We start from the raw sequence: 15,252 nt of genomic DNA, 5'->3' as shown, positions 1-15,252 counted from the left end.
TCCTTAATACCCACACCAGGCTCACCCCACTCTCCCATCCCCCTCCCCTCCAAAACCCCCAGTTTGTTTCTCAGAGTTCACAGTCTCTCATGATTCGTCTCACCCTCCAATTTATCCCAATTGATTCATGTAGCTCCTAAAGACCTTACAGAATGTTGGGTGAAATAGATAAGGGTAATTTTAGTGCTTTCCAATAACAGTATGTTTGGGTGTTAAGAAATAGCAAGTAAGGGGTGACCAAACCAAGTCAGCTGGGGACAGGGAAGGCTTCACTTTGGGAAAGAGGGGAACTTATATTTAGAGTCTATTATATTTTACATATATATCTTTAGATTTTTATCATCATAAAAACTCAAACGAGGCTCTCTCTGCCTGCCTCTCTGCCTACTTGTGATTTCTGTCAAATAAATAAATAAAATCTTAAAAAAAATCTCAAACTAGGTACTATTAATATCTTTTTTTTTAAAGATTTACTTAATTGAGAGAGAGAGAGAGAGAGAGAGTGTGTGTGTGTGTGTGTGTGTGTGTGTGAGCCTGGAGGGGTTGGGGAGGGTGAAGGAGGGGAAGAGGGAGAGAGATAATCTCAAGCAGACTTCCAGCTGATCCACGGAGCCTCGTGCAAGGCTCAATCTCACAACCCTGAGATCATGACCTGAGCTGACATCAAGTCAGATGCTCAACTGACTGAGCTACCCAGGGTGCCCTAATTAATATCTATTCATAGGTGAAAGTAAAACTTAGAGATAAATTTCACAGATAAATGTGATGTCAAAATTCATGGTCATATTTACTTTAGAGCAAATGAAGTGGTGTTTGGGTGAATCTTGAAAGACACATAGGAGATCAAAGTTAGATAAATTGAGGAAGACTCCTCTGGTAAGCCCAGTGTCCTAAATCAGTTGCCCTAAGACATCAGATATTTATAGGCTGTATATCCATAAACTTTAAAGTACCCCTAGAAGAGAGAGTTATTTCTTATACATTAATTCCTAAATAATCCTGTCTTATTACTGATTCTCTGATATATAAGACGACTCGCTTTTGAAAATCAAAAGTAAACCATATGAACTTACTGTTATTTACTTCCGTGTTTGTCACATTCAAGTGTAAAAGAGATGACTTTCATCACATGTAAGTGCCATTGAAAAGACAGTATCTATACTCAAATTTGATTTCTTTCCAAAGGAATTTCAGTTTTCATGGACAAATTTCAAGATTTTAAATAGAGTATCTTGGGAGCACCTGGGTGGCTCAGTCAACCAAGGGACCAGCTCTTGACTTTGGCTCAGGTCATGACCTCAGGGACCTGGGATGGACCCCCATGCCAGATTCCAGCCTCAGTGAGGAGTCTGCTCTAGGATTCTTCCTCTCCCTCTGCCCCTCCCCTGCTCTGTCTCTTTCTCTCTTTAATTAATAAATAAATCTTTAAAAAAAAAAGAATTTCTTTATCTCAAAATTTTGTTCTGTAGTAGTTTTATACATGCTATCATATTTTCTAGAAATACTAGAATTATTTTCTATATGTTATAAATATTCTTTTCAGTTTTTGATATCTTTTAATAAGATTATAGTTTAGACCCATCTGCCACCCATCTCCCCTCTGGTAAACATGGGGCGGATGGGTCAAATAGGTGATGGAGATTAAGGAATGCACTTATGATGAAAATAAATAAATAATGAAATATTTTTTGAAAAAAAATTTTGTTTAGGGCTGGGTTTACCTCTATATACATGTCCATATTCTTTCATTTCTTTGTTCTTCATTTAAATGTATCAGACAATTGAATTAGACCTTTCTTAGACTACCTTATTATTAAAATTGTATTTATATCTGTAGTTCAGGCTCATCAATTAGATCAGCCTGATGAGCACAAAAAATTAATAAAATCATCCTGAACATGTTTATAAAATGTAAATTTACCTCTTTTTATCTATAATTACTAGAATAATCTGTCAGTTGAAAATAGCTTCCTTGAATATATGTTACTGTAAGAATCCATCTTTATTGACTTGCTTTTTATATCTTACCTGTCTCATTTGTTTCTTTGAAGTTTATTTTTTCCCCACAAACCCATATTAAGTCAATGAAAGCACAAATCCTTTAAAGAAATCTTAATAAGATGAAATATATAAATGGAAAGCTAGAAAATCGCTCCTGTTCAATTACTTTATGACATTACTATTTCCATGGATATTTAGAATAGTCTTGCTCAACTAATTTATTCAACCAGTATTCTTGAAGGATACATTTTAACATAATCTGTGTCTACTTCAAAAAATGTTTTCTGGAATTCTTCTGTATGTAGATGAAACATTAACAACCTTAATGGCACTTTTTGATTCTAGTTTTCTGTTATTAACATCTGCAGCTTTATGATTTTAATCTGCTGAGGATATAATCATTGTATTTAAACAAAATATAGACCAATATAATGCCAAATTTAAGTGGAGTAAATTTAAGAATCATTCCATGAATTTCCTGCTATTTTTAATAAAGTAGAAAATCTGAGGATCCTTAGTAGAATTATTTATAAATAAATGTGATAAAGTAATGTGTGACTTATTAAAAGTTATTTTTTACATTTATAAGGTTTTTACATTTTTTTACTTTGATAACTAACATAGAGGAAAAAAAAAAAACACCTATTCATGCAGTTACCAAAACAGCAAATAGGCAGAATTATAAGCTAGTTATAAAGTGAACAACCATATAACCAACACACAGACCAAGAAAGGGAATATGCTTGCCTCAGATACCACTGTGTGCCCCTTCCAGATGGTAATCCTCAACCTCCTTTAAAAAACTAACAAATATAGGGGCGCCTGGGTGGCTCAGTGGGTTAAAGCCTCTGCTTTCGGTTCAGGTCATGGTCTCAGGGTCCTGGAAACAAGCCCCGCATCAGGCTCTCTGCTCAGTGGGGAGCCTGCTTCCTACTCTCTCCCTGCCTGCCTCTCTGACTGCTTGTAATCTCTGTCTATCAAGTAAATAAATAAAATCTTTAAAAAAAAGAAAAGTAACAAATAGTGCTAAATTTGTGACAATAATTTCTTTGTTTTCTACATATAGTTTTTTCTAAACAAGCTACATAGAAGATGACATACATTTTGATTACATAAAACTCAAAATTCATGGGGTTTTGCATTAATATTTATCTTCAGGTACTGTTTTTGTCATTAGTTCATCATAACTGTGTTTTGGTCTAGAGAGAATAGCAAAATGGCGTTCTCATTTTATTCACTTGTTTCATGTCCAGTCATAAAAAGGTAATATCAAGCCCTTGGTTCTAATAAACCCAGATTCTTTTATTTGGAAGCTTACACATAACAAGAATTTATACTCATAAAGTGCCCTGGAGGGAAAAGTAATAAAACCAAATTGATTAATGCAAACATGAACTTATCTGCTTAAAAAATAACATATAAAAATATATGAGAAACAGAAAATGTTTTCTGAATTTTTATTAGACTCAAAATCATATTATCATTTGAATATATTATAAATCTATTTGAAAGGAAACAGATTTGCTTTTTTCACTTCATTTATAAATAGGGCTAATAGCCTTTACAGGGTAATTATAAAGGTGAACACTTCTTGACTAGTACCAAATGCCTCCACATCCTGAACTAGAGCCCTTGCCTATTGCAATCTTCATGCAACTGTAATATTGATGTAATTGAGCTCCATTGAGAAAGCCATTCTTCCTCTCTGTTCTGAACCTTTCGATGTCTTGTTCCCTTTCCCTGAACACTCTTTCTGCTCTCATCTCAGCTACTCTACTCATCATTTAAGACTCCATCTGCGTGCCTCATCTTACAAGAAAGTCTCTCATCCTATCACCACCACCTCCCACACAGCGGGGCAAGTGTTCTTCCTTTGTGCTCCAATAATATTGCATACATTATGTCAAAGGCTATGAGCAACGAGAGAGCAGGGGCTCCCTACTCCATCCACCATAGTCCTATACAGTACTTAGAACAATATGTGGGACATAGGAAGGACACTCCCTCCTCTGCCTCTAGTATGCATGGTGTTTAGGAGAGGGAAAAGGATGAATGTCCATTTGAATCGAAGGTATGTTAACACAAGTGTTATTATTTCATAAGTATGATGGCTCAATTATTCGTGAAAATATTTGTAGAGAAGAAGACTCCTTTTGGTGGCAGACATAAAGTTGATAGCTCTTTGGTGCAGAATCACCAAAAGACAGTAATATCAGAGACCACACGGAGAAATAGGTGTGGGCACTACTTGACATCAGTCCTGCCATCCTTCCTCCTCTTACTTGGCAGAAGCAACACTGACCCTGAAACTCCATCTGCTGAAGAATTCTTTGAACCCTCACCTGCAAAGCTTAGAAAAAAGCTAAGATCCAACCAGTTCATACATGGAAGACAGATACCACTGCTTTCTACAGATTTTTGGTCACTTTGATCATAGTTGTGGCAGCTTAATGCTTTTGATTTATTAAGTGAGCTTGTGATGCTAGCTATAGACATTACAGGAGGTGCTGTGAGATGTTCTGAAAGCAACATTGAATGGAAAGAAAGATGCTAACATCCCATCTGCTAACATCATACGTACAAATTAGAAGGTGATAATGGGTAGCTGATAAAACTCTGCTGCAAAACTTGGAAAATCTTATGGCTATCCTAGACTGGGCAACAGATACACTTGAGCTTACATCACCTTCTGCCTAGTCTAGAGAATTAGAAAGAATAGCAATAATGAAAATGCATTTTCTTACTTTATTGTTGACCAAGTGGGAAAAAAGTGACTTTTAAAAATTGTTGTCAAATAAAACATGAAGTTAAAGATACTCAAAATGAAATAATACCAATTTTGATTAGTTATCTACAGTACCAAAGGAAAGTTCAGTTATATCGAATAGTTGTAGTATTTTCAGTGAACATGGTTTAAATTTCAGTTAAAAAAAAAATTGAGATCTTTAAGTGCAGATGAGAGGAGGGAGGAATAAAAGTGGAAGAAGGGAAATGGAGAAAAGATGAAGGGAGGGAAAGTAAGAGGAGAGAAAGTGAGAGGGAAGAAGAAAGACAGAGGTAGACAGATACCGACACAGAGGAAACAAGACAGGGAGAATCAAGGAAAAATGTATACACTCCTCTTGCCATGAATATAAATAAGTAAGGTTTTTGGTGGCTTACATAGTTGTAGTGGTACAAATTATCTAGATGAACTGATTAGACCGCCTATAATTTACTCACAATCTTGCAAATAACATTTTAGTTCTACTTTGAGGAGTTCAGATAATATCCCTGGATTCAACAGGATTCTGCTGTTGTTTGGGGAGTGTTTTCTGTTCATCAGAAACCTCATTATGCTTATTCTTTCCTGAAGAGAAGAAAAGCTACAGGCCATAATTTAAGCTTGCATTTCTCAATACATATTTTACTTTAAATATGTAGAATTCTAATAGTCTTATGGGTGGATTTACACACTAAAACCACACGAGTATTCAAGAAATCACAAATCAACATCTCTTGGGTTCTAACTTCTATTTAATCTTTTGGTTTAGCACTCTCATACACTTCTTAAACACATTCTGAAATAGGTAATATTGCATGTCTCTTGACTAAACTTTATTTTGTTTGTAATTATAGTCAAGTTTTTCTAACTTATTTCTAAGTTTTTCTAATTTTCTAATAAAATTCTCTTAATGTAGATATGACTAAATATTTCACTATTTTTATCTCCTATTATTTCACAGATCTCATGTAAAAGCAAAGTATCATAAAATACAAAACACAAGTTTGCATTCACTGACTTATTTTTGTTTCAGAAGTCTCATTTTGCCACGGGGAAACAGAGATAATGCAATCTCTAGTAGTCTCATATTCAAGTCTCAATAATGAGAATTTGGATCACAGGCTTACAATAGCTTTCAGGGTTGGTTCTTCTACCCGAAGGAATGTCAACAGTAAATGAGAAATAACTCCAGCCAGTAACACAGCTTTGAATAAAAGGGAGGCCTCAGAAAGAATTAGAATGAACAAAGGCTTTCTTTATATAGAACTAGTCTCAGCATCCAATGTACATTGACACTTCTGGTAGATACGCATAGCAAAAGCACAGCTCCACAATAAAATCAAAGCAACACAAATATAAAGCAGTCCTATTAGAGTGATAAAGATGTATAGTATGAGGATTTTTTTTTCCTGCCTTTTCTCCTCTAGCATCACTTAATTGCTGGAAATTAGAAATAGCGTTCCATTTCTAGGCTGCTCAGAGCAAGAACAGAGACACACACATTTTCACATACATTGTCTACCACTGTCGTCTATGTACTACTATAGGTACAGACATTCTTTAGAACCTGTTAAGTGTGCCTATCAATTTCCCAAACACAGAAAATCAGTTTGCAAGAGTAATTAGTTATAAATGTGAAGATCACGAGGACCTCAGAAATCAATAATATTATATAGTGTAAAATGCTTAAATTGTGATGATTTGAGAAGCTGGTAATATTTTTTGTTTATTGATTGAATCAATACACTTTAAAAAAGCAAATGTAAATCTGTATGTTGCATTTAAAGTGCCTTTGAACATTGAGTGTTCACCTTATGATATGTGTATCTTAGATTATGCAGATGAACGGGAAGACTGTGCACTATATCTTTCCTCATGCGAGGATAAAAATAACAAGAGACTCGAAGGATCACACAGTTTCAGGTAAAGGAAGTCAAATAATCTACTTTTTATTTTATTGTCAGATTGGGATATATATTGAATTTCACTTTAGATGACTTATCAAATTTTAGAAAATACTACTTCTATATCAAAAATTGTGTTTTGGAGAATTTCAAAAAATAATTAGACTATACTTTTGAAAATAAAAGACTTTAAGGGCATAGTCATTAATATGACAGATTACTAAGTGGTACACATTTAGATCATTTTTTCTTTAATTGCACTTTTAATACATACATGGCATTATAATACTCCATAATTATTGTTCTGAACAATATAGCCGCTGGTTTTAGAACTATAAAACCTCCTCACACAGGAAGTAGAGATCTCTGATTCTTCTAAGGAATAAACCGCCCTATAACCTTGTCAATTTGAATATTATCAATTATGCTGAGTTTTTGTCTGTTTCCTTGTTTGTGTTCTTATGTGAACCAAGGCATCTGACAGGTTTCTAAAGCTTTTTATTTTGAAAAAATGTTAGATACCCAGAAAATTCTGGATTCCCCAGAAAGTTGTACAGTCGGTTCTTCTGCCCATCCTTGACTCAGTTTCCCTAGTGTTAACATCTATCTAATAACAATAAGATGATCAAAACAGGGAAGTGAACGTTAATGAATATGGTACTATTAAAACATCTGTAAGCCTTGGGGTGCCTCTCAATCAGTAGAGCATGCAACTCCTGACCTCAGGGTTGTAGGTTCAAGCCCCAGGTTGGGTGTAGAGATTACTTAAAAGTAAAACCTTTAAAATACACACATGCACATCTACAAGCCTTATCTAGAGTTTTAGTTTCCCCAATTACCCACGAAATTCTTTTCTTTTTTCCTGGTCCAGGATCCAATCCAGATCTCATATTGCATTTAGTTGTCAACCCTCCTTGTGTCTGGTGTGATAGTTTCACAATCTTTGTGTTTCATGATCTTGATGCTTTTGAAAGATAATGGAATGTTTATGTTATAAATTTAAATTTTTTGTTTAGAACTTTGAGACACAATATAAATTCTGTCAATGTTAATGACTTTTTGAAATATGAGTAGTACCTGTATTTTTATTCAAGTATATTCCTTGTGTTTTAGACACTGTACACCAACAGAAAATATTCATAAATATACATGTCATATATGTGTGTATATACATGTGTATATATATACATATATATGAACATATGTAGGTGAGTTATCTATCATGGTATATATTATGCTGGAGGGGTTTTTTTCCTTCAAGGACTGATATAACAAAGGACAAAAATAGATATGTTTTCAGTTTACTTCTTCTTGTTCTTTGCATATTTTAGACCATGGAGCATGAAGATGTGGAACAGGTTTTGCTTTGAGCAATTTTCCTCTCTTTATTTTTATAGAGAATGAATCGATTAGGAGTCTAATGTTGTTTTCCTTTTAAGATTGGGTAATTTTTCTCCTACCAAAGACAGATAATTTAAACTTCCATAGTTTTATTGCATGCACACTGTATTTTAAGCACTGATGAAAATTCCAGGGGTGAATCTTAAAATCCATGGGCTCCATGAGTTGGAATAAGTACAATGGAATAACTCTATGGAATAATTACTTCTGCAAACTGTTCCAGTTCCCTCCAGCTCATAAAGCAAAACAACGTAGTACTTTCCAGCAATGCCATTTTTTTTTAGGACAAACAACAGAAATCTTACTAAATCATCAGAACTCTTTATCAATGTATCTATCTTTTAACTGTATTATTGATTTTATACTGTGTTAGTCCTCCTCTTCTTACTTTTCTTTTGCAACTCATTATTTTAACTTGTTTTCCTTTATTAGGAAAAAAGTTTTAAAATATAAGAAAGACAGAAATAAGAGCTTTTGATATCTCATTATAAATATTTGAGCCTGAAAACTAAATTCAGTTTCCTCTGTATATAGATTTTACAAAATGAGAAACAAGAATCATTGTTTTGAGCAATATGTTTACCAGCATGCCCCTTTTTTTTTATATTTACCTAATACAAAAATAAAAATATTTTCCCTCATTATATTCCCCTGCATCATTTAATACTGAATATATTTTCCATCTGTCCTTGGGTAGCATGATCGCATAGTAAATTAAATGTTTTGAAACAATTCATGCTGTTTTCAAATAAGTCTTCAGTACCTCAAAGGGATTTAAATACATGTATATGCAAAGCTAGAGCGAGAAATGACTTCTTTGGCAGTGTTTCGAAGGTCTAAGCTAATGGCAGACAAAGCCTGGCACAGAGCCTTTGTGTTCCTGACTGATCACTCTGTTGTTTGCTGCTTAACCAAAAGCTTTATTTCTCTAACTGAACATTTGGTGACATTAGAGATTTACAGTTGTTTTTTGGCTATGATTACCAGTTTGATGTTAATGTTTTAATAAAAATTAAGGATTTTTTTAGAGATACATACTAAAATATTTACAGATGAAACAATATCTTATCTGCAATTACTTTCAAAATTAGTTGTATGGAGAATGGTGAAGGAATAGATGAAAAAAACTGAATATGATTTGGTAATGGTTGGAGTTGGATGGTTGACCACACTGGGTTTTATTATAGACTTGCATTACTTTTTAATATGTATGACACTTTCCATAATAAAAAAAATTAAGTTGTTTGTTTTTCATATTTAGAGAAAATGAGCAGTGGACTGTAGCTTCATCAGTAGTGAAAAAGTTATCTAACCAAAAATTTAAATGCCTTTATAAACAGGATGAGGATGTAAGCAAGGAAAGAGTGAAGAATAAAATGTAGCATATCTGCCCTCAGTAAGAGAAGGTCTGGATGGTCATTAGTGCATTTTAATTTTGGTTATATAAACCCACTGGAAATAGAAAAGCTGTTTATCTTTTATGATAGTTTAATAAGCCATTCCGGGGGTACCTGGGTGTCTCAGTTGGTTAAGTGTCTGCCTTCCATTCAGGTCATGATCCGAGGGTCCTGCATCAGGCTCTGCATTGGCATTGGGCATTGGTATCTGAGACTCCCTATTCAGTGGGGAGTCTGCTTCTCCCTCTCTGCCCTTACCCCACTTTTGTTCTCTCTCTTGCTCTCAAATAAGTTAAAAAAACATCTCTTCTAAAAAATTAAAATAAACCATCCTAACAGGATATAGCATTAAAATATTTTATAAGAATTATGTGAAACAGGTATACCTCACAAAAAAAGAAAAAATATTTTTATTCTTTGGAATCAGAAAAAATTTCAAAATAGAAGACTGGAATAGAAATGTGTACCCCTGGGGATAAAAATATATGTTTATAAAAAATAAAAAATTAAAAAAAAAAAAAAAGAAAGAAATGTGTGTTGTTTTTTAAATTGTTTCTCCTGTGCGTTTCCCACAGTTTGGGCAGGGTATCCTCACGGTTTCCAAAATTCTTTCAGGGGGTCCACAAAGTCAAAAATATTTTCATAGTAAAATGGTAAGATAGCATTTGCCTTTTGCAACCTCATTTTCTTGTGAATATGCCCAGGAGAGTTCTTTGGAGGTTGCATGATGTGTGCCGTCACAATACATGGTACACAGAACAGATATGGGCATTTATTTTTGTTTATTTATTATTTTATTTTTTCAGTGTTCCCAAATTCATTGTTTATGTACCACACCCAGTGCGCCATGCAATACGTGCCCTCCTTAATACCTACCATCAGGCTCACCCATTCCCCCAACCCCTTTCCCCTCCAAATCCTCAGATATGAACATTTAGCTGTATTCCATTTAGCTCAGTATTTTTTTTAATTTAATTTTATTTTTTCAGTGTTCCAAGATTCATTGTTTATGCGCCACACCCAGTGCTCCATGCAATCTGTGCCCTCCTTAGTACCCACCACCAGGCTCACCCATCCTCCCACCCCCTCCCTTCCAAATCCCTCAGATATGAGCATTTAGCTATATTCCATTTAGCTCAATATTAAGTGGAGTTGCAATAATGTAAAACAACACCACCCATTCTTAAAGTATTTTATTTTTAAAATATAGTCATTTTTATTAAAAATATAATTATTATCCCACCCCCTTCTCCCAAACCCCCTCCCCCCAGAGATAAAAATATATGTTTATAAAAAATAAAAAAATAAAAAATAAAAAAATGTAAATGGAAAAATATATATATATAATTATTATAGAATGATTTTATTTTAAATTCATGAGTAAATGCTTTAAATTCTCAGTTTTAATTTATGATACAGAAAATAAATAGGCTTGTAATCCATATGAACAAAAGCTCTTTGAGGTCCTTGGAAATATTAAAGAGTATAAATGGCTCATTAAAACCAAAATGTTTAAGAACTATTACTCTAAGGATATGTGTAGACAATGTTAAGAAAATATAAACTTTTTTCTTCCTACAAAAAGCTTTACAGCATAAAATGTATTTTGAAGCTGTTTTTATAACTCATATTGGATAAATTTTTAATTTTTATTTGTTAATATTTATTTATTGAACACCCTGATGCGATTTACATTGTGTTGATTGCTAGGATAATAGAATGAGCACACACGTAGCCTTGCCTACAGCTTGCTCGTAATTCAGTAGTAAAATCTGAAATGTGAGTAATTATTACAATAGAATTTTAGGAATAATTAAGATAAAGCCAAACATTATTGTTCATACCTATACATGTATATGAATAATTGTGTACCCACATTTATTTATGCACTACTATTTCCTATTTTTGTGATGTTCACAGAGAGAAATACATGAATACACTCTTCTTTTAAGTGATCTATGATTTTTAGAAAATAGATCTTTTGACTATTAACTGAAAACTTCAAAGATAGACTTATAGGTGCTGATCAACAACTGTATAATGATTTTGAACGCCTTTATTCAACCAATCACAAGGCGGCAAAGTGGAGAGAATAGTTGTGAATTTTAGCAGAAAGACCTGAGTTGGAGTTCAACTCTATTGCATATTTAAATTTTGAGAATAAATTTGCTTATCTGTACAATAAGACTGGCTCTTTGTATCTCACATAATTGCAAATGAACTTAGCACAAAAGCTTATACTTACTATACCCTCAACGAATGTTATTTCCTCTTTTCTTGGAGAGAAATTAACAGGAAAAAAAAAGAGCAAAATGTAATGTTCAAGAAATGAGTCTGTTTCTTTTTTATTTCAAACCATCTTATGGCTCCAGAAACACAGCTGTTTCAAACAAGCCAAAGAAATTCTTCTGATTTCAAAAAAGATACTTGCTTATGTATAGTTCCATAACAGGCTGGCTACATCTGCAAGGCTAGAAAGACTAATTAGCAAGTGTAATAGGGAAGAACACTAAATATGTTTAGGTTCAAAAGACAGCAGAGTCTTCAGTGGAATTACTGGCTCATTTTCATTCTTCATTAGTCTACCATCTTTATGAGCTTTTAGAAATAGGAGACAAATGTAACAGATCTCATTGGCTCTGAGTTGGTAGCAATACCATATATGGATGGCTCTTTTGTTTATTATTTAAACCACTTTAATAAGGTATAATTTACATATCATAAATGTACACATTGCAAGTGTGTACAAATAAATTACTTCTAGTAAATATGTGGAGTTGTGTGACCATCACCATAATCTTCTGTTAGAACATTTCAGTCATTACAACAGGTTCCCTTAAGTCTGCTAGCAATACCCACCTTCAACGCTCCTCTCCCAGCCACAGGTGAGAGATTTACTTTCAGTCTCTTAAGTTTGCTTTTTCTGAGCACTTCATATAAATTGAATCATTCAGTATGCAGTTTTGTTGTCTAGCTCTTTCACTTACCAACATTTTTGAAGTTTTCTCTTCTATGTACCAGTAGATTGCTCTTTTTATTGCTAAGTAGTCTACATTTTTTTATCATTGAATTTTCCCAGTTTTTAAATATATTTTTTAAAGATTTTATTTATTTATTTATTTATTTATTTATTTATTTGACAGAGAGAGAGAGACAGAGAGCACAAGCAGACAGAGAGGCAGGCAGAGACAGAGAGAGAAGCAGGCTCCCCACCGAGCAAGGAGCCCGATGTGGGACTCTATCCCAGGATCCTGGGATCGTGACCCGAGCTGAAGGCAGCAGCTTAACTGACAGAGCTACCCAGGCACCCCTCAGTTTTTAAATATCTACAGACAAGTTTGAATTTGTATGTATGATTTTTTTTTTAGTAGTTTCCTAGAAGTGGACTTTTAGGGTTCTATGGTAAGTTTCTTTTTAACTATTTAGGAAACTGACAAATAGTTTTCCAAAATGAGTGTACCATATTACATTCTTACCAGCAATGTCTGAGAGTTCCACTTTCTCCATGTCATAGCCACACATGGTAATGGCTATCTTTTGGAGTGGTTGTGGATGAAATCTCAATTGTTTTAACTTGTATCTTCCTAATGACTTATGGTAATGAGCACATTTTCAGGTGGCTATATGCAATACATATATATGTCTTCTATGGTGAAATGTCTGTTCAAATACTTTGGCCATTATTTGGGTTGTTTGTCTTCTTACTGAGTTGTAAGAATTCTTCATATATTTTGGATATAATTCCTTTTTAAGGTATATGACCCAAATATATTTTCTTCTAGTCTGTGTCTTGTGTTTTTATTTTCTTAAGTTTATTTTAAAGGAAAAGTTTTACATTTTAATGAAATTCATTTTATCAGTGCTATATACAATGTAATTTCTCATTGTTAGTATGCCATTATATATGATACAATTTCTCATTGTAAGCTTCTCAAATTATTTTTAAGGATAAATTAAGTATAAATCTATAGACATAGGGGTCCCTGGGAGGCTCAGTTGGTTAAATGGCCACTCTTGATCAGGTAATGATCTCAGGGTACTGGCATCAAGTCCCGTGTTGGGCTCTGTGCTCAGCGGGGAGTCTGCTTGAACATTCTCTCTCTCCCTCTACCTTTCCTCTCCTCCACATGTATTTTCTCTCTCTCCTTCTCTCACTCTCTTAAATAAATAAATCTTTAAAAAAAAAAAAAACTTTAGACATAAAATGCAGGTCAGGTTGACTCTCTTCTAAAACTCACAGTTTCTGCCCTGTAAATTTTAATGAAAGCTTGCATTCATTTCCTCAGTAACAAAGGAAGTGTTTATTATCCAGGCCAGTCCACATCAACATCATCAATTCTCCTGACATCTGTCAGGATACATTTGCTTGCACATTTCTTTTTTTTTTTTTAATTTTATTTATTTATTTGACAGAGATCACAAGTAGGCAGTGAGGCAAGCAGAGAAAGATGGGGAAGCAGACTCCCTGCTGAGCAGGGAGCCCTATGTGGGGCTCAATCCCAGGACCCCAAGATCATGACCTGGGCTGAAAGCAGAGGCTTTAACCCATTGAGCTCCCCAAGTGCCCTTGCTTGAACGTTTCTGTTCCTGCTAAGGAAGTGCTTTACTTCTAACTGGAGGTCAGCACGTTATTCTATGCACTCTTCATGAAATTAAAGGAATTATTAATGTTTTATTCCATGAGAAAAAGATGAAGACATTCAAGATACTTAGCCTAGAGAAAAGAGGGCAAATGGTAATGTTAATGTGAAATTTAAGGGTATAAATCAAAAATGTATGTGAATTGATCACAGATAAAAGGGCAAATAAGAAATGAGATTGAATTAAAGGAGTAAGGATTTATATTGCTCTCCTAGAATATTTTCTTAACAATTAGAGTAATGAGCAAAAGTATATAGAAAGAACAAGGATGTAGGAGTCATGAAAAAAAAAAAAAAAAAGCTTGAATCTTAACTTCTTTACATCCTGGACAACATGGGCAAGTTTCTAAATTTTCCTAGCCTCAGCTTCTTTGTCACAGATGATATAGGGAACATCTAACATAAGAAGTTGTAGAAATAATTTTTTAATATGAAAGAAGTGAAGACACATAGAAAAAACTCTTGCAGTGTAACTTACTATTTGCCTCCATCCCTGAAGAGTTTGAGAAAAATCAAATAATATATTAAATATTAAAAAGTGGCACAAGGTACAGAAATCAAACAGAATTCATCAGTTCAAAGTCATGTTTTTTAAGACATTTGACAGTTAAAAGTTCAACAAATCTTATGTAATAGAAAATTGGATGAAAATAAAGAAAAGCACCTCTCTTTCTGCTTATAACACAATCTCAGTGGAATGTTTTTTAATATTCATAGCTGGTCACCTAGCAACCTCTAGCACTTCTTGTCTTTTCAGGTAGTAGTTAGAATCTTTTAAACAGAGTAATGAAAATAACCATGATAACTATATTAGATAACTCTTCAGTGCAAAGTATCTCCTGATATATATTAGATTATAGAAGCTGTTGAACTTTGTTGAATACTTTCTCCACCAATAGCAAATTGATTCTTGATGAGAACAAGTTTAGACTGTAGTGCAAAAATAATCTGGATTTTATTTTTATGTCTAAAGTGACTGAGCAAATTCAGTAATTCTCTGAACTAATCAGTTTCTCAACTCTTCCCAAAACTTGTACTTATGACCATTATTATGCTACCAGGCTTGTGCGTCCTTTTTCTCTATAGATTTGCCTACGAAGCTATAAGTGTTAATCCAGTTACGTATTCATTTAACAGATACAGAT

The 15,252-nt window shown here is 33.8% G+C and overlaps 1 protein-coding gene across 5 annotated transcripts in view; it reads left to right on the top strand.

Moving 5' to 3' along the window:
• PCLO (piccolo presynaptic cytomatrix protein) overlaps positions 1 to 15,252 on the top strand; it is a 408,014-nt gene that overhangs the window by 270,793 nt on the left and 121,969 nt on the right. For all 5 annotated transcript variants that reach the window (XM_045089737.1, XM_045089734.1, XM_045089735.1 and 2 more), the window contains exon 9: positions 6,598 to 6,688. In XM_045089737.1, coding sequence (XP_044945672.1) covers positions 6,598 to 6,688 — 91 coding nt within the window. The remainder of the gene's footprint in view (positions 1 to 6,597; positions 6,689 to 15,252) is intronic.

This window comes from Mustela putorius, unplaced genomic scaffold, assembly GCF_011764305.1.
Source record: "Mustela putorius furo isolate JIRA1106 unplaced genomic scaffold, ASM1176430v1.1 tig00003845_pilon_pilon_pilon, whole genome shotgun sequence".
Lineage (NCBI taxonomy): Eukaryota > Metazoa > Chordata > Mammalia > Carnivora > Mustelidae > Mustela > Mustela putorius.
The sequence above is the reverse complement of the archived record's forward strand: the minus strand, read 5'-3'. Positions and strand labels throughout refer to the sequence as shown.